Source organism: Erpetoichthys calabaricus, chromosome 15 (assembly GCF_900747795.2).
Source record: "Erpetoichthys calabaricus chromosome 15, fErpCal1.3, whole genome shotgun sequence".
NCBI lineage: Eukaryota > Metazoa > Chordata > Cladistia > Polypteriformes > Polypteridae > Erpetoichthys > Erpetoichthys calabaricus.
Genome location: NC_041408.2, coordinates 75656558 through 75682118, shown reverse-complemented (window position 1 = coordinate 75682118; position 25561 = coordinate 75656558). Strand labels below are relative to the sequence as shown.

Below are 25561 nucleotides of genomic sequence, written 5' to 3'. Positions count from 1 at the left end.
AAACAGATGTGAAACTTTTATTTTTAAATGGCTTTCAATAAACAAACTCTGTAATGTCCTAGACTTAAACAAAACTGGGTGAAGCTCCCTTATATATTGTCTCAGTAGTCTGACATAGCATCATCTCAGGACCAAACTGTACACTGAATGTGATTGTAAACGAAATCCAAATCCATGTGAACAGTGCCATTAAATGCTTGAGAATAATGATTAACATGTGCATTTTAGAAACAGAGTTCTTTAATAACAGGTTTTATGTGCATAACAAAGAGACACTGGTAAAAACAAAGGACTCAAATGTAAGTGGTATAATTACATCAGACAGCTGCAGTTGTTATTTATTGCTGTGCCTATTGTAATAATACATTGCAATAAATACCATCTAGTTGATGGAATATTTACAGGAAATGTTACCAAAAATAATATTAATAATGAAAAGATAAAGGCATGATCTTAATGAAAAGCATATATTACCCATAACCAAGCAGCCACAATATGTTTGTAATTGAATTACAGGGAGATAAAGTAAAAATAAGCAATAAAGATAGGTGTTTAAAAGCACTGTGTACAAGCAAGAACAAAAATGTGACATTTTCAAGGATGCTTTTGTAACATAGTGCACATAACTCAATAACCAGAAATGGTTCCATTTAAAGGTATTTTTAAATGAAACATTGCAGCAAATATAGGTAGTACTTACGTTATCTGCATGTTAAAAGACATATCTGATCGCCTGTTGAGTGGGCAGCATGTCCTTTAACATTTGGAGGTAAAGCAGCATGCTCCTGGAGGAACATGATTAGCAAATGCTTCCCTATTTTACATTCAGATATAAAAGTGTTAGAACACATTTTTGATTACTTAAATTGCTTAACACAGACAAAATTGAAAACAAGGTGGGCAATAAGTCCAACCAAACTTTAAATAAACAGGAGGTCACTTTCTTAAAAGTGCTTCTGATGCAATATGCAAAGAAATCAGTGGACTTAGAAAAATAGTTTGGGAAATCTTGATGTGTTTCCCTTTATAATACATGCAGTAATATCAAAATTATAGGCTGATTTTTTTTTCAGTTCAATTCCTGAATGTTTAAGTTTTCCTCAGGTTTTAACTTAGTAGTTTCTGACCACAATCTAGTAGACTACTGGTGTGCAAAGTTATATACAGTATACAGTACAGACAACCCACTTTGGAAGACATTAAAAAGAATTTCAGCAAACTGGGGATTTTTTCATCTTGCTGCTAAAGGACCATGGCTAAAGGTCAGGATGTTCAGTTCTCTAAAATTCATTGGGAGAAACAAAGACAGTGACCTTTGAGACATGCTTTGCTTGGAATGTACGCTCCAGATATTCTGACATGTCTACATCGACTTCTAGGCTCTGGGGGCCTTGAAGACTTTGTACAAGGATGAGTTCTCCAGTCTGCCGGTCAGAGCGTTGCATTACAAAGTGGCCCTTGCCATTTCCACCCACAATTCCAAAACGCAGGCTGTCAGGACCTGGCCTGCCTGGAGCTGAAGCTGTGGCCATGCGAAATAAAGTGACTGGCGTTTTCAGATTGGAAGGCAAAGAAAGGTAGTGAAAAGACACTGTTTTAGGGGCCAGGTGGCAGGATCTGCTGTCCATTGGGCAAGGATTCCGTTCACATTGGCTAAAGAAAAAGATATATGGACATATTTATAAGTTAGATTTTTGTTAAATAATCAAAATGTTATTAAATGATCACAAATATAAAAACTATATTAATAAAATGCGTGAGTAAATTTCTAGACTTAATACACTGATAGATAGATAGATAGATAGATAGATAGATAGATAGATAGATAGATAGATAGATAGATAGATAGATAGATAGATAGATAGATAGATAGTGATCAACCACAACAGTAAAACCACTGACATGTGAACTGAATCATACTGATTATCTCGTTACAGTGGCACCTGTCGAGGGGTGGGATATATTAGGTAAGCAAGTGAACAATCAGTTCTTGAAGGTGTTATGTTGAAAGCAGGAAAAATGGGTGATAGTAAGGATCTGAGTGACTTTGATGAGGGGAAAATTGTGATGGCTAGATGACTGTGTCAGAGCATCTCTAAAACAGCTGGTCTTATGGGGTGTTTCTGGTATGCAGTGGTAAGTACTTTTGAAAGGTGGTCCAAAGGAGGACAATCAGTGAACCAGCAACAGTGTAATGGGCACTTAAGGCTCAGTGATGCACTTGCTGAGCAAAGGAAGGACTGCCTGGTCCGCTTCCACAGAAGAGCTACTGTAGCACAAACTACTGAAAAAATTAATGTTAGCTATGAGAGAAAGGTGTCAGAGCTTACAATGCATCACAGATTGTTGTGTAGCCGTAGACGGTCAGAATGACCATGCTGACCCCTGTCTACCGGTGAAAGCACCTACAAAGGGCATGTGAGCGAGAGAACTGGACCATGGCACAACGGAAAAAGGTGGCCTAGTCTGATGAATCACGTTTTCTTTTAGATCATGTAGACAAAAGGTGCACTGCATTATTCTTGTGTGCAGCAGGATGCCCTTTGGGAAGAGAAGGCAAGCCAGTGGAGGCAATGTGATGCTCTGTGCAGTGTTCTGCTTGGAAACTGTGTGTACTGTACTGGAATTTATGTGGATGATTACTTTAAAATGTACCTCCTGCCTAAAATTGTTACAGATCATGTACACCTCATCATGGCAATGGTATTCCCTGATTGCAGTGGCCTTTTGCAGCAGGATAATGTGGCCTGCCACACTGCAAAAATTTTTCAAGGATAATATAAGGAACATGAAAAGGTGTTGACTTGGCCTCCAAATTCCCCATATCTTAATCTGTTTGAGTATCAGTGGGATGTGCTTGAAAAACAAGTGTGATCCATGGAGGCCCCAACTCACAACTTATAGGACTTAAAAGATCTGCTGCTAACATCTTTGCGCGAATACCGCAGAACACTTTCAGAGGTGTTTTGGAGTCCATGCACTGACAGGTCAGAGCTGTTTTGGTGGCACAATGGAGACCTAAACAATATTAAGCATGTGGTCTTAATGTTGTGGCTGAACAGTGTATATGAAGAGACACATTGTATTTTAAAACTAAACTTTGTTCATTGAAGCACAGTGACATGAGGACACAATAAATTCTCCAATTCCACTTGATATGTATTTTATGAAAATGAAGGCTAACACTGAAAACAAGTCATACCCCTGAAAATATCCAACAGCTATCACAAATGATTTTTATGAAGTTTAAAGAATCAAAATAAACATTATATTACTTAAACCCTCAAGACTTTAAAAAGTGTAAAGTTTTTATCACAGTCAGTTTGGCATTAGCTGGATTAAACAGATGGATTAATAATCACCACTTTCAAGTTTGTGGCAATGGGTTTTTCAAAGAAAGAGGAAAGTGCTTTTACTTGGTATGGACAGTAATGCTATTCTCAGTGGAGACACACAGTACCTTAGGGTTTAGTTTACAAGTAATAATAAATTAGTGAATATGACTGGCTAGTGACTGATATAACATCTGCAACTTTTAATTTACTCAAGTGGCTGTGATGTTAGGCTAAACCTTTCCTGGTCATCTCAAACACTGCCCAACTGCAGCTGTTCTACCACCTGTGCTTTCACACTACAATCCCTTGTTGATGTAAGTACTTTATAAAAATGAATTGCATAATCAGAAACTGAAATTTCAACTTGAGCTAAGTTTGGAATAAATTTGTGTTGTTCTGTTTGTGTTGATATTTCTGGTCCCATTTACTAATTGTACTTTATTCTCTAACTTTCTTCTTAATTCTATCTATCTATCTATCTAATTCTTCTCAGGAATTGTCAAGGTATACTACCTGCATGACATGCGTAAGTCCTAGGAGACATTTAATGCAGTGGGAATTTCACTCCATCAGTAAAGCAAGCTGATGAGTAGAATAGGTAGAAGCCAAAGAAAACTTGGGGAATAAAGAGGATGTAATCTGCCACAACCTTTCATGAAATTTCTCAATGTAGATTTTACAGTAAACTTTGTCTACTTCTGTTCAATAACCTTTGTTAGCCATTTAGAACATTAGAAAATTTTTGATGAGATTCAGCCCAACAAAGCTCACCAATTCTATTCACCTATTCTTCCAAAATAACGAGAAGTTGAGCTTTGAAAGTCCCTATGATTCTACTGTCGACCAGACTACTTGGTAACTTATTCCATGTCTCTATGGTTCTCTGTGTGAAAAAAAAAAAACTTTGTGTAAATATTTACCATTAACAAGTTTCCAACTATGTCCCCCATATTCTTGTTGAACTCATTTTAAAGTAACTGTCTTGATCCGCTGTACCAACTCCTTTAATAATTTTATAGTAAACACTTCAATCTTGTCACCTTTTAATCTCTTTTTGCTCAAACAGAAAAGGTTCAACTCCTTCAATCTTTCCTCATAACTCATACCCTGCAATCCTGGAATCTGTCTATCGCTCTTCTCTGAACTTCGTCTAGTGTTGCTGTGTTTTTTTGTTGTAGCCCTGAGACCAAAATTGCACACAGTACTCCAGTTGGGGCCTTGCTAGTATGTTATAAAGCTTAAGCATAAACTCCTTAAACTTGTACTCTACACATTATGTTATATAAGTAAACATTCATGTTAGCTTTCTTAATACTTTTTGAACACTGTGTGGAAGTTAATAGTGAAGTCCAATATACTGTAACTCCCAGGTCTTTCCCATAATGGGTACCTTCAAGTTTCAGACCTCCCATTGTGTATTATATTCTAACAGTTTTACTTCCTGTGTGTAATACTTTACATTTACTTACATTAAATGTCAGCTGCCAGAAATCTGCCCATGCCTGTATGCTGTCCAGTTCCTCTGTAATGATTCAACGGATTTTAGATTATCTGCCAATCCACCTAGTTTGGTATCATCTGCAAAACTAACCAGCTTGTTGTGTATATTCTTAATCAAAGCATTTATATATTTTAAAACACCAGCTGCCTCAAGCACTGATCTGTGAGGGACACCACTCTTAACACCACCCAATTCTAATAAGGTTCCTCACACCATAACCCTCTGTTTCCTGTGCTTTAGGTAGTTATGTGATTTCATCTACCATTCAAACAATTCAGCATTCTGGTAATCAATCTGAAAGCCTCACCTATGTAGACTGCTGCTCAAAGTTTAACTACTTTAGTTAAGAGTCTGTTAAGCTGATTCATCATTCAGTTTCTTTGGAAAAACTGATGTTTCTATTTAGCACTTGTGATAAGTGAGCCACGTACCCCTGTTGATGAATAGTACTATAGAGATGGGACAGTTTTCCATATTTTGTAAACGCAGTGCCGTAATATATTTGAGCTTCCCCGTTGTCTAGTTATGCTTTTGTGAAGGGTAGCTCTCACTGGATATATGCTAATTTATATTGTGAATGGCTTACTGGGCAATTTTTGATATAACAGTAAAAAAAGGAATAACTTCAAAGTAAAACCATAATTTTAAAAATGGAGTTTCAGAATATAGTATTTAAAACTTTGACCACTAACAGTTGTGCATCTTAGTAGTCATCAAATAAATTAAAGAAAAGTGTAATTAGTTAGATAATCATTTTAAAGAAATGCATAGTAAACATCACAGAAAGAATTTACTGGTACTCTATGTGATTATTTATTTCCAAAAATTACACTATTTCTGATTTTCTAGCTGTTCAGTTCCATGAAGTAGACATGCCTCTTATTAATAACAGAATAACATAAATTAGGCACACCCACTTTTCTGTGCAAGGACATCAAAATTGTTTTAACATTGTGATTATGTTTGCACTCCAGTGCATCATAAATGTGACTATCCTTTGTTATTTGATAAAGAAAACACTTGCAGAATGATTCTTAAATCAGGATCATTCTTTACTCCGTGATCTCTAGGCATGTCTGTAAGTCACACCCTAGAATAGCGCTTTGTGATTTGGTAGTTTTCACAGTAGGTCACATTCTCCCTGTTTGAACTGAACTATATGCCATATTCCCTGTGTGGTCAGGACGCTACCCCATTTTATTGGCACTTCATTGTCTCTAAACTAGACTATGTCATCAGAACATACGCTATCAGAACCTGAACATTAATTCCAATAATTTTGCAGCATTGTATTAAGTTTGGTATTTGGAGAGTTGGACAATATGTAAAGAGGAGCATGGTGGCACTATGGATTGTGATGTCACCTCACAGATCCTGTGCAACCTGTACGGTGTACTTGTGCCCACATGGGTTTTCCTTTGGGTAATCCTCCAACATACTCAAAGATGTGATGATTAGGTTACTTGTTCATTCTAAATTGACCCTGTGTGAATGTGAGTGTGAATGTTTACATAAGTGGGTCCTAAAATGAACTGGCAACCTGTTTAGCACTGTTCACTGCCTTGCACACAGAGCCACCAAGACAGGCTACAGCTCCCACGTCCCTGAATTGGATTAAGTCTATTTGAGAATGTTATGATGTATCACCTCTGCAGTGGGTTGGCACCCTGCCCGGGATTGGTTCCTGCCTTGTGCCCTGTGTTGGCTGGGATTGGCTCCAGCAGACCCCCGTGACCCTGTGTTCGGATTCAGCGGGTTGGAAAATGGATGGATGGATGATGTATCACCTATAGTCTACTTAACTACAAAATTAGTTCATCTGCCTTCACATATTGCCATAAGGTGAATGAATCAAGTCATGAGTTCACAAGGGCAGGTAGATAATCTATTTTTCTGCAATGCTTTCTATGTTCTTATCTTATGAGGAGCTCAACTTGTGGGGGGTAGTACTAGACATATCCGACTGAAGGAAGAACAGAAGACTGATCCTGATCATGCTTGAAGGATTATATGAATAGTAAGCAGGAAATTCCCCAGAAAGAAATGGAATCTGTTGTCAGGATAAAGAATGTATAGTCTACTCTAAATGGCATGCTTGCATGCCAAGGCCTTAACAGGATTTGTGTTTGTTCATAGTTCAACACATAAGCTACCATTTGATAGGCCTTTTGAAACAGTTTGATAGACTTACCTATGTGGTAGATGTTAAGTTTTAAAAAATCATTGCTAAGCATGACAAAATAACACAGAAGTGCTGTACATCTTAGCTATAAAAAGTATTAATTTAAATCGTTATCTTATTACTTTATGTGTGATGCTGAAGAGAACAGGTAAACTCTGACCTGAGGCTACGCATGTGTAATATGTTCATTAAAGTAATTTACATGACACTAAATTGCTAATTTATTTAGTAAATTTAATTACTAATTAAAGTAATTTACATGTTTTAAAGTTGATGCCATCATTTATATGTTGTAAGACATTTTTCGTCCACAATGATATTTAATTATTTAAGTGAAAATAAAACACAAAAGGCTGCAACCATAAAGTAGGTTAAAAAATAACAGTTGACTCATTTACCCTTAATCATTAACTGACTAATTCTATAAATACCTTTATTCTAAGTGAGTATAAACATCAATCAATAGTCAGAGACTATAAAATCAAGAATGTGTGAATATGTGAAGCACACATTGTTACACTTCCTGTAAAGGGTGTCAGTTCAAAATTACAAAGTTCAAAATTACAAATCATTCTATCAGAATATCTTTGGATACCAGCAAATTCTTACAGCGTATATGAATGTATGAGAGCTGTGTATCAAAATGAAAGTACCTTGGGAATTATGAGAAGCTTAGTTTTCGAAGATAAAAGGTAAATTTAACATTATGGAAAACACAACTAGAATTATTCAGTAATTCTGCAGTATTATTATGTGTTATTCAATCTGACACTTGAATTTTACACAGTTTTGGTTTTGTTGAAGGACAATTTTATCTGAACATTTTTCTGTTCACCACTAAAAGGTTGTACATCCAAGTATTTTCACAATAGCTATATTCAGTTAGAGAATAGCAGGTAGCTACTGTATCAAGACAGAAAATATCTCTAGGCAATGTACAGTATGTGTTTATCAAGTGTTATGAATTGTGCATGTATGAAATGATTAGATGTTTTATTGTATTCATCATAAAACATCTTACATAATAATGATTCTATCTGAGAAACTAAGAAAGTTTTCATAGTAGAATCTTAAAAGTAACTGATAACATCATCTTGGTAGAACAGTTTAAGCTGCTAAAATTTGAATTTTTTAAATTTATTATCGCAATCTTTGATTTGCTGTAAATGATACTGTTAACAAAGAATGTAATTTACGTTTATGTGATCTGTTTAGAATTCTAATGTGATGTGAAGGGCTGTACTGATAACGCTTTTTATTTTAATGTTTCTCCACATTATACCACTGCTCTAAATTTTTTGTGGGGTATATTTATGCATAGTGGCTGGTTAAGTGGAATCATTTATCTCATACCATCTGCAAGCGTATTTGTCTTTATGTTCACACATTGCTTTGCCAAATTATTCTGAGTCATCTTGGCAGGAACCAACTGTCAGCAGGACATTTTGACGTGGATGGACATATTTCTCCTACCTGTTTGACAATGCTTAAATGATCACACAAACTGCTATATGTGTCATTAAGAATATTTATTTTCATCATTGATCATTTGTTGGTCCTCATACTATGTGAGACTAATACTGGAATCACCTGAAATTCAACATAGAGACAGAATGCATAAACTGTGAAAATTATTAATGGTGTTCTGGTAAAAATAAACATTTTTAAAACTGCAGGAAACTGTGGGTTATTTAGGGAATGCTGGTCATGAGAAAAATGCCATCTCTGTATAACCACATAATTGTCCAGGGAGTAATTTTGCCACGTGTATTGCATTTGGCAAGTTATAACCTTGTTCAGAATGAAGTGGTAATAGATAAAAATGAGCTTGTGGATTTTTATACTATAGGCACTGAAACAAAATTGAAGGAAAGCACCAATGCAAACATTGTAAATTTGAAAAACAACATTTAACTAAACCAACACACTTGAGATAAAATCTAAAACTATCACTGAAGTTAAATACTGGAAGAATATATGAATATATCAAAGTTTATGTAACCAGGAAATAAACTGAAAACTCTACTTCAATGTAAGTCTTTGTCCTCATGAACTGGCTGTTCTTCAAAATTAATTTTAAATACACTTGTAAAAGAACAATTGTGGCATTCAATGAAGTAAAGAGGATATTCTTACAATGATGATGTTTTCACATAACTAATATTCTCATCAGCTTTTGGACACGCTGGGTTCACACACTGAAAACTCCCAAAAGTATTAATGCAGGTGGTTCCTCTTGTGCAGTTATGCTGCTGTAGAAGGCATTCGTCTATATCTGAAAAATAAGTCTAAATGATTAAATAAATAGGAAATAGCAGCAACGAATAGCTTTCCAGTCTGTTGACACAAGAAAAGCAATGTGAATGGCATTACCATTTAACAAAACTTACATAACAGGTTTTTAGAAAAATCTAAATTTGACAATATACGTGTTATTCCAAATAAATGGCTGCATTTATGTACTGCACCTCCACATTTCAAATGGCCTCCTCTTTATATATTAATGAGATTTCACCTAAAATTGTAACTTTGCCTATACACAAATAATAGTGTATGTTTCTGTTTACTGCGGTGGGCTGACACCCTGCCCGGGGTTTGTTCCTGCCTTGCACCCTGTGTTGCCTGGGATTGGATCCAGCAGACCCCTGTGACGGATTGGATAATGACTGACTGACTGTTTCAGTTTAATTTTCGAATATACACCAATATACACCAATAGTGCTAGCAAAAGAAGAATTTCATATATATAATTTCTGGAGAAATGCCTGGGAGTGGTCTTAGCTAGAAAGTTCCTGGTGGCCCAGTGACCCACGTAACCCAGTTAGGATCCAACAGAAAAAGCTTACCCCTCACAAGGTAAAGAATGAGGATCTGGTGCAATGCAAGTTGGGTAACACACCAGACAGGGACAATCATAAACATGATAGATCTTGGCAATGGAAACCGGCTCTGTAGTTTAAAGTGTAACTATGCAGGCAGGGAAAAAGCTAAAACTGGTGTATTTGTTTGAAAAATGCTGGATAGACATAGTTGGACACACCTTTATGCACAGTATTGGATCCGGAACCAAACTGGGGATTGCTGAGAGGTGGAAAGGGCATTTTGAAGCCCTCCTAAATCCAGTGGAAATGCCCTCCTCAGTGGCAGCAGTGCCAGGAGGACTGGATAGCGATGGGTACAGTGCTACAGTACCAAGGTCACAGAGATGGATGAGATCTGAATCCAGGTCAAAAACCCTGGATACTGTGGGGGTGTTTTGGCTTACATGACTATTCAGAGTTGTGTGAAAAGCAGGGTCAGTGTTTTGGGTCTGGATGAGTGGTTTGGCAGTATTAGAAGACCTCAGACCTCACTTCTTTTCTCTTCAACAGTAGATAGTTGAGGTTATTTAGATATATTAGCTTGTCCTCTACACACCTCTGATAGCTTTACAAGGCACAATCCTGTGGAAGAAGATCAAGGGACAAACCTAGCATATACTGGAAGGATTACATTTTTCGACTGTCCTGTAACCATTTAGGGTCGAAGGGCTGTAGAAAGTTTCCAGATTACAGAGGACTTGCCAGGCAAGCTCCTTTTATTGCTACTGCGACCTTCACCAGCAAAAGTAGATTAAAAATTATGATGACGATGAAATATTTAACTCTTGTTTGTCTGCAATGATCTGAGAAAACACAGCAAGTTTTTCCAATGTTCTATAACGAGTGTGACATGTGGATTTCAATTAAAATGATAACGTAAAATACCCAGAAGAAAAGTACACACTATTTCAAATACAATTTACTAGGCCTTTGTTTAAAAATTACATTAAAAGGAAAAATTTGAAAGAATGAAAAGACAAATAAAACAATTGTCACCCAAAAGGAATGAAACCTGTTATGTACAATTCTTTGACAGATTTCTGGCAGATGTGTTATTAGTTTTTCAAAGCTGTGAGCCTGGGAGTATGTGAAAACAGAAACAAAAGAGTAACAAAACTTTACACATGAAATAATAACTACTTAATTCTCACTCTAAGTATATCTCTGCCAGTTTTAATTTCTAACACAGCTGTCTCTTTACTCTGGCTAAGCAGAGACACTCAGCTTCTGTTTCCTAATCCATTCTTTACACTTGGAGCACCAACTTGGACGGCCTTGCTAGAACTATTGTAAATAAATTGTCAGCTACCCATACTAAAATGCATTAAGGCGTGAGTAAGGCTTTTTTTAAATCATTGAAGAGGCCTGAATAAAGTCTGGCATATATAAAACTTACCCTCACAACTTCTACCGTCTCCAAGGAGTTTGTAACCTGAAGGGCAGGAACAGCGGTATGATCCAGGAATATTGATGCAGGAGTGCATACAGAGTCGTGGAGCCCCATTCAACCTGTACACCTCACATTCGTTCACATCTGCATATAAACCAGCAAAGTTTTACTGTATGCCACCCTTCTGAAATAATCAACTCAGGACAAGATATCAGACAAAGAAAAATGGCTTCCTTGCAAGCAAAACTTGACTTTTTGTCTGCCTTCAAGCCTGTGGTCACTGAAGCAGCACCTAAACAGTTTATTGGATTTGAAGAACATAAGTTCCCATGAAAAGTTGATAAAAGTTTTTCTTATTACTTCTGTCCTTTGTTCTGTGTAGCTTACACACATTCTTGCATTTACTTCTTACTCAGTACCTAACTGTTCTATCTACTGTATATACATGTTGTATTCATTACTTTTCTCAATGATTACCAAGGAACATACATTCAGTGAGCAAATTATTAGGAACAGCTGTACACCTGCTTATCCATGCAATTATTTAGTAAGACAATCTTATGGCAGCAGCACAACACAAAAATTATGTAGATGCAGGTCAAGAGCTTCAGTTAATGAGCCAAACACCAAGCTACAGTAACTCAGATAACCACTCTGTACAACTGAGGCGAGCAGAAAAGCATCTCAGAATGCACAATACGTTGAAATTTGAAGTGGATGGAATACAACAGCAGAACACCACATCAGGTTCTACTCCTGTCAGCCAAGAACAGAAAACTGAGGCTGCAGTGGGCACAGGCTCACCAAACTTGGACAGCTGAAGACTGCGAAATGTAGCCTGGTCTGATGAATCTCGATTCCTGTTGAAGCACACAAATGGTAGGATGAGAATTTGATGCTAATAACATGAAGCCATGCACCCAACCTGCCCTGTGTCAACAGTCCAGGCAGGTGCTGGTGGTGTAATTGTCTGAGGAATATTTTCTTTGCACACTTTGGGTCTGTTAAAACCAATTAATCATCACTTGAATGCTACAGCCCATTTGAGTATTGTTGCTGACCATGTGCATCCCTTTGTGGCCACAATTTACTCATCTTTTAATGGCTGCCTCCAGCATGATAATACACCATGTCACACAGCAAAAATCATCTCAAACTGGTTTCATGAACACGACAATGAGTTCAGCATTCGTCAGTGGCCTTCCCAGTCACCATATCTGAATCCAGTACAACACCTTTGGGAAGTGTTAGAACAGAAGATTCACAGCATAAATGTGCAGCTGACAAATCTACAGAAACTGTGTGATTCAATCATGTCAACATGGAGCAGAATCTCAAAGGAATGTTTCCACCATCTTGTGGAATCCATGCCATGAAGAACTGAGGCCTGTTTTGATAGCAGAAGGAGGCCCTACCCAGTATTAGTACAGCGTTATTAACAATTTATTTCAGTGTTTGTTTACAACAATAACAAATCTTTTTCACAATTTCCTCAATTCTGTCCAAAATAAATATTTACTGTTAAATAATTAGGGCTGTGAATTAGATTTGTGTGAAAATGTTCTCAGAAATAACAAAATATTTTAGTACCATTCATAAAATAATATAAATATTGGGTGCATGATAAAGTTAACATAAATCTTGCTGTTAATTCCAGTTTGACTTTTTATTAACTACATGTTCTTTGTCCATAAAGTCACATTGAATTAAAAGAAAGTCAGGTTTCCTTTAACAGCTTAGTTGTGTGGAAACTGTGCCTATTAGTATGTGCCAAGTTACGAAATAATAAACGTTTTAAAATCCAATTATTTTATTAAACTGACTTGCCTTGCAGTTACTTCATATAAGAATAATTATACACATGCTTTAACGTTAAACTTCAAAAGATACTAATTTTGATTTGAATTGATAACGAATGTTATTACTTATAATTAAGATACATATTTTGCTTGATCTCAGTAAAATGTAAGTATATATGATGAAACTATGGGAAAAATCTAAACTCAGAAGCTTTGTCATGGACTTATTCATACATTTCAATGGAGACACTATTCATTGTTGAGTTAAGTAACCTATTTTTTAAAAGTATTGCCTTTGCTTTGAATATAAATTGTTTTCATTGACTTTGTATCCAGTTTTGGAAGTTTTTTACCTTGACAGACACTGTTATCTGAGGTACCGCTCATGTGGAAACCAACATCACAGCTGCAGTGCTGAGTTCGAGCAATCTTAGCACAACGAGGCTTTCGACTAAAGGCAGGATCATTCATGATGCTCCATTCTGTGGGTACTTTAAAAAAAAGACAAAAAGATTTCCTTATCCATACAATTTGGAATTATACAGCAAAAAGTCAATTTATTATGTAATACCAGACATGACGTTCATCCTATTCTCTTACTGAAAATGTATCAACAAAATGTTTTGATTTGGATGGAGCTACAGTATATGAAAACTTCACTTCAACTACAACTCTAAAAAAAATTGGTATTGAAAAAGTAAAGATGGATTAGAGCTCCACATAACTTTTAATTAGTAACAAGTAAACAATTTATTAGTTTGACTATGTGGATCTATGCAAAGGGGATTTGAAGACATCATCTAAGCAAATTCCCAAAATTTATCAGGAAAGAGTGAAATTTTGTTCAATTTTTGAGTTACCAGGAAGGCCTGTTACATCATATATCTACACAAAGTATTTAAAACTGCTGCAACCTTACCAGGGCTAAGGTGTACTTACTCAAGGACATCAGTGGAAATTAAAGGGAAGTGCATTTAAAACTGAAGCAAAGAAGCACTTCTATACGCAAAGATTTGTGGGAATCTGAACAAACTACCAAGACATGTAGTTGGAAGTAGAAACCTCAAAAACCTTTAAGAAAAATCTGTTTGAGATATGGGGTAGTTTAGCTCTTTGCTAATGACTGAATGGTCTTCTCTCTTTTGTCAAATTTCTTATGTTCTTATGTTTAGGGGAAACTTTATTATTTATACTGCATCAGAAGGGTTACCTCTGCTAGGTGATGGTTGCAGTAGCTATTGATGTTTGTTCTAACCAAACTTGTAATTATAAACCAAATTAATTTTAATTATGGACTATACCTTTTAATTAATATTCCTCTCCTGCTATCTGTTATTCTTGTGCTTTATATGATACTGAAATCAACCAATGCAATTCATTGTTTAGTGGAAATACATAAACAGATTAAATTAATGACATTTTTAAATTAGTTTTTTTTTTTTGAATGAAATCTACAACTGTGTGAACAAAATATGTTCAGGAGTTCGTGCAACTGGTTTTAAAGTAAATATTAGAAATATAATAGACCTCTTTCATGCATTTTACATTTTGATGCAACTGATAATAATCTGAAACTGACTGTGGAGATAAAGAAAAAACCTTTTTCACTGAGTCATAAAATGATTATGAAGTATTATGAAGAAGCCCTGAATTTCAGAACCCCATATGGCACTGGTACCTCCATTTACTCACCTTGTGAGATGCCATGACTCTCCCAAGTCAAGCATTTTGCCGGTGACTGGGCCCAGTCTGGTAGAAGAAGCATTACTTCAATAAGGGAATCTCAGAGACTAAATTCTTGTGCCAAAAAAAGTCATACTCTTCCCTATGAAATTGCGGAAGACATGGCAAAAGACCTAAAATCCAAACTGAGCTGACAGAGACAATGCCATCTCACAGATGAAGGACAACATCCTTAAAGGCTTGGTATCATAAAACTGCTTTACCTGTACCAAGATAAATTAGAACTCTAAGTAGCTAGTAAACAGCCAGCTGAAGAGCTGTTTTTTATTTTTAATAGTAACAAGCTGTATAGTGTAACAAGCACAATATTAACTTAGTCATGTAAACATCTAGCATGTGAAAGCTTTTGACTAATTTTGGAAACAAAACAAGCTCAAGTTACTACCTAATAATTTAGCAGTCTCTTACCGACGGCTGCACATTATAGCATCAGCAAACCAACTGTGACATCAGGCAAAAATTCCAAAAGTGAAATGCCTAACAAAAAAGCTACCAAAATCAAGAGACTCCACAAAACCTCTAAACAAACAAAGAGCAGTATCTTCTATGCTATGTTTGTCTGGCTTGCATCCCATCTTTTATATTGTTATATGTAAGCAGTTTTCCATTTTTTCTATATTCTTTGTGTATATCAATAAATTGTATTACTCTGCACTACAGCAAGTGCATTTCAGTTATCTTGATAAAAACTAAAAGTCGAGAATCCCCAATTACAGAGAAAGATAAGCAAAACAAATTGGGAGCTGGTGACTGGCTGTGACAAGCTACCATATGGATTCACCACCAGTGGTGGAAGGGTGTGATTAGGTGCAATGTCATTTGGGTGACAGGAAGGAGTAGGATGCACCATGGCATACTAAATACCAGACTCTTAGCACGTGGAATGTAACTTGTCCATTATGTAAGAAGCTGGAATGCATGAAGCAGGTTGAAAAATACAAGTTAGGATATAGTCAGTTTCAGATAGCATTGGTTCTAGAAGTAAACTTCTTGATCAGTGGTGGTGTCACTCCTATTCTCGTGTTACTACATGGAAGAAACCCTGAACAGGTGTAGGAATACTCAGAGCTCCCTGTTGGATGCTGTACATTTGGAATTTGGGCTGAAGAATTTGAGGGTCACTTCAAAAATTCTTCAACTTGCAAAGGGGAAAACAGTCACTGTTTTTTATTTTTTTAATATACATGCACTGAACAGCTTTTCAGAGTATTTGTTCTTTGTTATAGACTTAAAAATGCACCATCGGCTGACTCTTAGTCCTACCAGTACAGTGTTTCCCAAACTCTGTCCTGGGAACCCCCTGTGGCTGCAGGTTTTTGTTCCAACTGGATTCCTAATCAGTGACAACACCTGATACCACTGATCTCATTTAATTAGCTGGTATTTTTTTTTTCTTTTATTCGAAATTCAGAAAAGCATAGCAGCATGATTTTTAATTTATAAGACATTTAGAAATATTTCTGCTTTTGCAATAAATTTAAATGTTTAACTCTCTTTTGGTGATGTCATTTTATTTTGCCTTTTCTCTGTGCAGTTTTTCACCCTTCATTGTATCTTAATAATGACAATTAAAAGTGAGCAGAGCAGACACCCAGGCAAACAACACTGAATAATCAAAGGCTGCAACTACTTTAGAGTCAGACCCACTAATTAGTAATTAATGGATTAATCAAACAATTAGAAGACATAGAAAAGTGGAATGAAAATCAAGATGAAAATATTGTTAAAAAGAAAAAAAAACCTTATTCCTATATAACTGCTTGGTACATTTTAATACTTTTTTTTAGCAAACTTAGTTTTCTAATTTCTATATTGTTCCCTAAACACAGAACTTGTTGATACAAAAACCTGCAGCCACAGGGGGTCCCCAGGACCGAGTTTGGGAAACACTGTACTAGTATATTTCATTTTTTGCATGGTGAAGGATAGAGATACCTGGTGGAACATGATAGGGAAGAATGGTCTACCCTACCTGATTCTAGAGGTAAAATGTAACTGGATTTCTATTCTAGTCATAAAATGTCCATCATGAACAGTACATTCGAATACAAGGTTGCTCATAAATGTATAAAGTACCAAAGTGCCTTGGGTCAAAGGTCAATAATGGATTTTGTAGTAGTATGATCTTTTCTGAAGTCACATTAACTGGACATTAGGAAAAACAGTGGTGTTGAGCTGTCAGCTGATCAAACTTTAATGGTAAACTGCATCAGATGGATAGAGCACCTGATGGACAAACCTGCAAGACCCAAACAGGTAGTGAGAGTGTACTAGCAGAAGCCTCTTTTCAGAATGACTTTAACTTCCACCTCCAGATGAACTTCTTCTGCATCTATTCGGAGAGGTCAGGGACACAAGCATTTGTTCCTGTAATGAAACTATGTTTCGTGGGATTATTTTGAGCTAAAAATCAGGCCAGGAGATAACAACATGAGACACAAACTGTTGTGAGGGCCAGGCCAGGCCAAATGAAAAATTCAAAAGAGGTACTCAGACAAAACAAGCTGAAGGGGCACACTTGTAAAAAAAAAAATGTAAACAAGCTGGAGCAACACCTAGCATTTGACCTGCTTGAAAGAAAGTTAGCTACACTAAAGTCTTTTGAAGTTTATCTAGCTGTGGGATAATTCACCCTGGACTTGCTGCCCTGTTTATAACTTCTACTTATATAACAACTGTGGCATTTGCAGTCACTTGACGCATAAACAAAATAACAGCTACAAATAAATATTATTAGAAATCCCCAAATATAAATTTTCCACAATGAAAATTCTCTAAAATAATGTCTTATTTCTAAGGTTCAAGACCTCATTAGTAAAGTCAATTACAAGGAACTGTGATTGAAAGGTTGTTGGTGCCAATTACTGTGGCTAACGTAGGACCCAAAAGTGTTATTTTTAAGGAGGATAACTTCTGTGAAATGTTAAGTAACAAAGCCCTGTGTGAGGGTGAAGGATGGGGACACTTTGGAGAATGACATTTAGGCAGTCTCAAAGAAGTTCTGCCACACCATTCAATGAGTCAAAAAGGGAAGGCAGGGCATTACCCAGGTTGTTCTCAGCAAGAGTGAATCGATCTTAACTGGGGATATAATTAAGAGAAAGAAACTTTGAGGAATTCGAAAACACTGTGAACATGCCCTCCTCACAGAAGACAGCACAAGAAGCATTGGTTGGAGCTGGGTCCATCTCTGTGTTTGAGGTCACTGTGATTATTAAAAAGCACATCAGTGGCATGGGAGAGCAGTGGCAGAGTGTTCAGAAGAATCAATGAGCATTGCACACTGCGAAGCATACATTTTATCTCTTCTCCTAGTCATAATTTTGCCAAGGTTTGGAGGGTGTGAAGTGAATATGTCATACTTTATTGAACCTTCAGGGTGTGCACAAGGTAAAAATATTTTACAGTGTGTATTTTTTCTTCTTTTTCGCCTTGGTCAAATTTTGATATTATCAGGTTTTACTGATCAAATTATTTAACTGTCTTTTTGAAATATACACCCCTGTCAGCTTGTAGACAAACTCACCCCTTACAAATATGGGGCATGTTTTAAAAAAGTATCAAACTGTAATATTGTTGTTCTTCCGCAGGAGTCTTTGTGCAGGTCATGTTGTGAACTAACTTGTTATAAAAAGCATTGCAAGACATTCATGAAATGAGATTTTATAGTAAATTTATAGTGTTTGATTTCCCCTGTGGTTCTTTTTCTTATTTTTAATAAAGGGGATTGGCATTCTCTCACCTTAACTAAGAGTAAAGCCTGTTTCTGCTACAAGGGTATCTAGTATGACAACCCAAAGGTGACATCTCTGCTCAGTGCAGATGATGCTGTCCACTTGGCCTTATCGGATTGTGATCTTGGATGCACACTGTAACAGCTTGCAGCTAAGAGTGATGCAGTTGCAATGAGAATTGGTATCTGCAAATCTGAGGTCAAGGTCATCCACCACAAAATTGTGGATTGTTCCCTTTAAGGGGTGGGCAGCTGCCCCAAGTGCGTCAAGTACTTCAAGGTGTTGTTCTAGAGTTGGGTTAAACATGAATGTGAGATTAACCAATCACTCAGTGCAGCAGGAGTAATATTTATGAATGCTATACCTGATTGTGGAGGTGAAGTGGCAGCTACGTTTGTGGATGATTTAACAGTTTACATCTTCATCCTCACCTGTAGTCATACCTTGTAATCCGATGGATTCCCCTACTCTGTGATGATAAATAAATAAATAATTTAAACTAGTCTGTAAACTAGTTGGTAACAGGTGGTCATATTTTGCACTTTTACTTTCTGGTCATTGGTATCTGTTTCACATACTTCATTGTAAAATTCTACTCAGTTTCCTATTACATTGGCCTTAAGGTCTGGTTGTAATTTAACACATTTCCTCTGCATCCTAAATTTCATTTAAGATAGTCACTTGGGTTAGATCTTTCAGCACAAAAGAAAACATCTTTGAACTGTTTTATCCTTTCAAATGTCCTAATTTAACAATGACTGGAAAACCACAATACACAGTGCGATCATAAGGTAATCATTATGAATGTAACTTTGCTAAGAAAAGTTTCTGTACTTAAAATGAACTCAAAGTTGAGTTTATGAAGAAAGATATTTAAATGTGACCATGTCCTACTTTTACACATTCCTTTCAGTAATGCCAATGCATTTAATGTAAGGTCACTCCTGAAATGTTATATATCGTTTGAAGCTGTATGAGACAGGCCACTGTGTTTTATTACTGTGTATGCCTGATATAGTAAAGAAACAATAAATAGTGTCTCTATAGGGTAAAATACACAATTCATTTGGTATAGGAGATCAAAAGTTTGTCCAAGTGTTTTTACAGCTCTATATACATTCAGTCAAAAGATGTGAGAGCCCAGAGCTGTGAATTTGCATTAGATTGGGCTTTATATAATGGTAGACTAAACTCTGCATACAACACCTACAGCAAAAATAAAATTGGTCACTTAATTGTTTACATGCTACAGGATTCCAAACACTTAAATAAAGACTGTAGGAAAACATACTAACAAACTGAAGGCAAAGTACACACATCAGCAAGGAAGACAGGATTGAAGAGATGATTTTAATGCTCACTGTGTTTGGTCAAAACTTGGAATACTCAAGACTCCTTACAGTTCAGGGTTCTTCTTTTAATCAAGTAAAGCTTTTGATCATATCAACTCTCATATCAACTAGTAAAATTTATTTTGGCTGGATTATATGGAAATATTATGTAATGTAGATTCTTATATTTGATCATTGATGAAAATTCCTATTATTAGCTGGAAAAGTGCTAGATGCCTGGTGTACAGTTAATTAAAGCTTGTAATTAAATTTAGCAGACCTTTGGGTAAATCAGTAGAAACCCAGAGGCAGCAACACAGTAAGTAATTTAACTTGTGAAAATTTAGAGTTAAACTGCTATATTAGGTTAGATGACATGGAATCTGCAGGAAACAGAAGTGAAGATTTTTTTAATTTTGCACTTTCTACTATGGTTCATTTCATTAATGTCAAGATAATAGCAAGTATTCTGCCCTATTTAGTAAACTGATTACCACAGCCAAAACGTTAAGCCATTGTATTAATGTAGACAAAGTTGGAAAACAACTAATTGGGAATGACACACTGTGATTTGTGTGCTAGGTTGCTTTTAATACACCTGGCTTACACTCACAGACCATATAAAAAGTATTCACCACTTTTGGACTTTTATTTTATAACATTGAATCACAGTGTATTTAATTAGGTGTTTTTGATATTGATAATCAGAAAACAACTCTCCAATGTCAAAGTGAAAACAAATATCCACAAACTGATATAAATTCACTACAATTATTAAGCACAAAATCATTGATTACCTTAGTATTCACTCCTTAACTGTGACACTCAGAAATAATCACTGGTGATGCGACTGGTTACATGATTTGTGCGTCTTGTGAGTGGCAATGTGCATAGTAACAATATGGCCGCAGTAATGGAAAATGAGCTCAAAATAATGACATGCTGAAGACAACAAGGGAGTAAAAAATTAACAAAACTTCATATGGTAAGCAAATGTGAGTCTAGAAAGGCAGATTGTGATTACAGAGTTTTATTTTTAGAGAAGCTGAATTCTTTTCAAAATGTACATGTAAGCTGTTGATTGGCAACATTAAATCTCCATAATTGTGGATGTGCCACTATTGGCATGCATCCTGCAATTCAAATGTGTCCATTTTCTGGCCAGCTTCCTTTCTTGTTTCTGTTGCTAGTAAGATCAGATTCAGTGTATTTAAAACTGAATAGCGAGGTATCAATCAGTCCCTCAATAGATCTTTCAATCCTTCCATTTTAAAACTCAATTATTGGTAACACTTTCGTTTAGGTACTGCAAGAATGCATCTACTACTCATTTACTGTTATGTAACAAAGCCTTAACAATCACTTATTTGTAACATTTACAAAGCATCAGTCAAGTGTTTCTTCATCTCTGTAATGTGACCTACTAATAAAACGTCACTTTGAAGGGGTCTGAGGTGGCTTAACTGAGGCACATTTCTCTTGATATTGCATATTTAGTAGAAGACCTGTGAATCCTGCAAAAAAGTCCTTTTACCATCATGTCAATACGCCACACAGCAAAGAGATGAATAACCGATCTACTGATGTATAATAGGTGTTTTGAAAATCAAAAAAAGTCTTTGTTAAGGTTGCATAAGAGTAAATGAATAATAGATGCGTTTTTCAGTACCTAAACTAAAGTGTTATACCCACTTATTACCAATACAAATTATTTTCTCCTTCAAGTTTTATGTGATAGTCTGACATATTTAATTACAAATAAACACAATTACTTTACAGAGCATTTTGAGTACACTGTTTATGGTACATTTACCATGAAATACCTTGTGAAGAAAATGAAAAAAATGAAGGTTACAGACCTGTCTGGGTCTGCTGCTCACAGTTAGTTCCACTCCAGTTTTGTAAACACATACATTTGTAGTAGCTAAAACCTTCAACACATGTTCCACCGTTTTGGCATGGATTACTGGAACAAGCACTGATATCTGCAAAAATCAGAAAAATGAAGATACTTAAAAAAAAAAAAAAAAAGCCAGTTCTGCAAAGTACAAATCATATATATATATTAATGGAGGACAAAGGAGAATGTAATAAACTAAATTAAATGGGAAGGTGTGATTGTACATAAGGTATCAAGTAAGGCACAATAACTTTCTTATAAAAATTAGAAAACACAAACAATACAGTGTGATGAATATTGTGAAACATGGGAAAGAATGCAAGTAAAAGCCACATATCCTTTATGGCTTCCAAGACAAAACTCATGCCAAATCCCACAAGCAGATTTAACCTAGAAACTCTACTAATATTCACTTCACATTTTTCCTTTACTTTAAATAATGATCTTTTACAGCCTGTACAGGAATGCCTGGTTGACAAGTGAGTTTTAGTGGCCTGGAAGTGAAATGGGCAGGGGTACTAATGCTAATAAGAGAGTGAAAGGAAAATGATAGCTAAGAGGATAATATGAAGCCCATAAGTTTGTAATGTGGGGTCAAGCTGCCCATTTAAGGTAGAAATGGTATGGACTGGTATAAGACCAAGATTCTAATCCTCAGTTGTGTGTGAGGAACTTCCAGTCCTGATAAATACTTTGTAGGTGCCTCGGATGCTTTTAAATTTAAGGTCTATTGAGGACTAAGGCATTCAAATACCTCCGGAGTCAGCAGAGGAAATAATACCCTGGTGTCCCTGTATCCACAAAGAGATATCTTGTAATAATGGCAGTAATTCCAGGGCTTAGCTAGAAGTGACCCCAGTAGGGGCCAGAGGGTCCACTGAGTTTGCACTAGGGAGTACAGTGTATGGAATGAGGCTGAATGATGGGATTGAAGTCATGAGAGGGAGGGAGTAAAATAGAGGATGATAAAGGAGAGCTTTGGTAGCACACAGGATGTGGACAAGTGCGTTGGCCATTACACTCAACAGACAGAACAACTACCTGTTATGGAAAGTCCAGCAATACAGCAAAACCTTTTGTTTCTGTCTTACATTTTGTGCTCTCCCTCTGTATCCCTCGCTTATTGCATTATTCCAGGAGTGCACATCAATTAAAAGAACACTTCTTTTAGATTCAACAGCTTAACTTTGTAACACAACAATGATAGCTACTTGAACAACAAATCTAAAGAGCATTTCGCAAACTGACAAAAGCAGTGTGATTTTGTAATTAAAGTTTCTTTACTTGTAAATTTCAAATGATAATAATAATGTGTTTGTGGAATGTTGTAATACACAGTGTCACGCATGCACGTCTGATGATCTCCTCATGGGCTCGATTGAGGTATGTGATAACTTGTTGAAGCAAGAAGGGGCGCTATTGCTAACACTCTCTTCTCCTTCTCTCCAAACACCTCCCAGAAACTGCCCAATTAGGGCACTTAGCTCTGCCCCTTCCAGTTTGTGAAATATAAGAAGCCTGGCTGCCAAGAAGGGGGCATCTGTTTCAAACAGAGTGTTCCAATGGACAGCACTCCAGTAAATTGCACCCAACTGTACAGCAAAGAGCCAAATACTTTTGTTGTTATTTGCCCAAGGGGCTGTTAGTACAGATGCCAAGAGGCCTGTTTTTGTTGGACTTCATTCAATGAAATGGGACAACCCAGTTGGTGTCTATTCATCCTTTCCATAATCTTTCATTCCTGCACCTGTCACAACAGATAAAAGTGTGTTAGCTTGAATAAATAATCACAATAAATTGATACACTTTATCAATTATAATTCTTATTTTGAAACATAATTTATACAACTGGCATTAAAATAAAAAAGAAGACAAAAAAATACAGTCTTTCCCAGATGTATATTCAAAACAGAGAAAAATAAAGGGGTTTAACACTTCTGTATTGTACATATTGTATGTTAGCAAGAGCAGATAATCAGAATTGCACATTAACAGAATACTGCACATTTCATTGGTAAGAAATGCTAATTATCTAAATAACTACCCTGAAAGTCAAGCTTTTATTTTTTTGATTATACTATCGAAAACGAGTGGTGCGGTGGTAGTGCTGCTGCCCTGCAGCGAGGAGACAAGGGTTAGCATCTTGGGTCGTCCGTATGTAGAGTTTCCGTGTTTTCTCATGTCTGCATGGGTTTTCTCCCAAACAGTAGCTAAACTGGCTATAGTGTGAGGTTTTGGTGTGTGTGTGTGTTCGCCCTGTGATGGACTGGTGCCCTGTCCAGGGTTTGTTCCTTCCTTGTGCCCTGTGCTAGCTGGGGGGCTCCGGCACCCCCCACAACCATGTTCAGGACTAAGCGGGTTAGATAATGACTGAATAACTATCAAAAACCAAAAAAGCAAACATGAAAACATCTAAATGGTTAATCCTGAAACCCAACAACTGATATGATTCAGCTGGAATTCCACCCTAAATCTTATCTTTTCTTCCTTTTTTTGGTTGCTTTTCCAACATGTTTCTTTAACTTGTTAAATATATTCTCTCTGTTCTATTAAAGAATTAAGTCTAAGGAGGTGGAACTTTAATCACAGAAGCCATGTGAGGTTTAATAATGGGATGTGAAAACCTGAGACGTTTACTGAGGCACTGAATGACTGCTCATATTTGTATTATCTTCGTTAGTACTGCATAGTATAGTTTTCTCATGTTTTCTCTTCATTTTTAATTTTTTCTTGGAATTTCAGATCTCATGATGTACAGTATATCTGAATCTAGATTCTAGTTCTTTTTTTTATTAGTATCATTTTGTATTAGGGTTTAGAATTCTGTTATGGCCTTGTCCTTGTCAGTTTAAGTATTTATAGAGTTTTGTTAAGTTTCTGTCCAGGTTTGTTTGTTTTATGTCTACTTTGTCAATTAGGGTTTGTTTAGTTTCTTGTATAGTTATGTTTAATTAATTCAACTTCCTTATTCTTTTACTTAGTTATTTAGTTTCAATAATAATTTAATTAATTGGATCATCGTCTTTTAGGTAATGATTGGGAAATTCTTGGTGGTGAGTTTCTGTGTGGTTTGGATTTTCATTGTCCAAGTAGATTATTCCAAAAAACAATCACAGCCATGTTTAAGATGACTCCCAAAAATGTTTGACTGGTGCATGATGTTTGCAAACAGTAGCTGTAATAATGTAGATAATATATGTCCAATGCTGCCTTTCAAGCATTATCTCTCAACTGGCAAATTCTAGTCTGACACTTTTACATTGTATTGATTTTCTACCTGAGCTTTGACCAGATATTTACCTTTTTCCTTTGTGTTCTATTCGTTATTAATATCAAGCATGGTTTTAAAATGGTGCAGACAGACAATTGAAGGTCTTATTTTAAGTATGCTTTGTAACAAGAGGGGTTAGATTTAGGATTATTTTAATCACCATGTCTGTCATCACTTTCAGCATCATTGCCGGTTTAGTAGTCTGACAAACCAAAATTTAAAAAGCTTACCAAACATGCAGCTAAAGTGACTGGGGCTGACATAGGTGATCTGGTAAGCGTGTATCAGAGGGCAATGTTGAAAAAATTGGTAATCATTTCAACTGATGACAGACACCAATTGCATGCAGATCTTAACTTCAGTAAATCAGAGAGGACAGTCACTTTAAAGACCTGCACAAATCACTCCAGAGGTTTGTTTCTTCCCAGTACCATACATCTTTTTAGTAAGGAATACCGGGGATAATAAAAAAATCCAGAAGCATAAAAGCCCTATCAAACTGTTAGAAGTAGTT

At 36.2% G+C, this 25561-nt stretch overlaps 1 protein-coding gene across 1 annotated transcript in view; it reads right to left on the bottom strand.

Moving 5' to 3' along the window:
- Positions 1-222: 222 nt before the first annotated feature.
- LOC114666075 (fibulin-7) overlaps positions 223-25561 on the bottom strand; it is a 43010-nt gene continuing 17671 nt past the window's right edge. The window contains exons 4-8 of the mRNA XM_028820813.2: positions 21736-21861; positions 13422-13559; positions 11276-11413; positions 9155-9293; positions 223-1653 (exon numbers count right to left, since the gene is read on the bottom strand). Of these exons, the coding sequence (XP_028676646.1) occupies positions 1281-1653; positions 9155-9293; positions 11276-11413; positions 13422-13559; positions 21736-21861 (914 nt within the window). The 3' untranslated portion in view covers positions 223-1280. The remainder of the gene's footprint in view (positions 1654-9154; positions 9294-11275; positions 11414-13421; positions 13560-21735; positions 21862-25561) is intronic.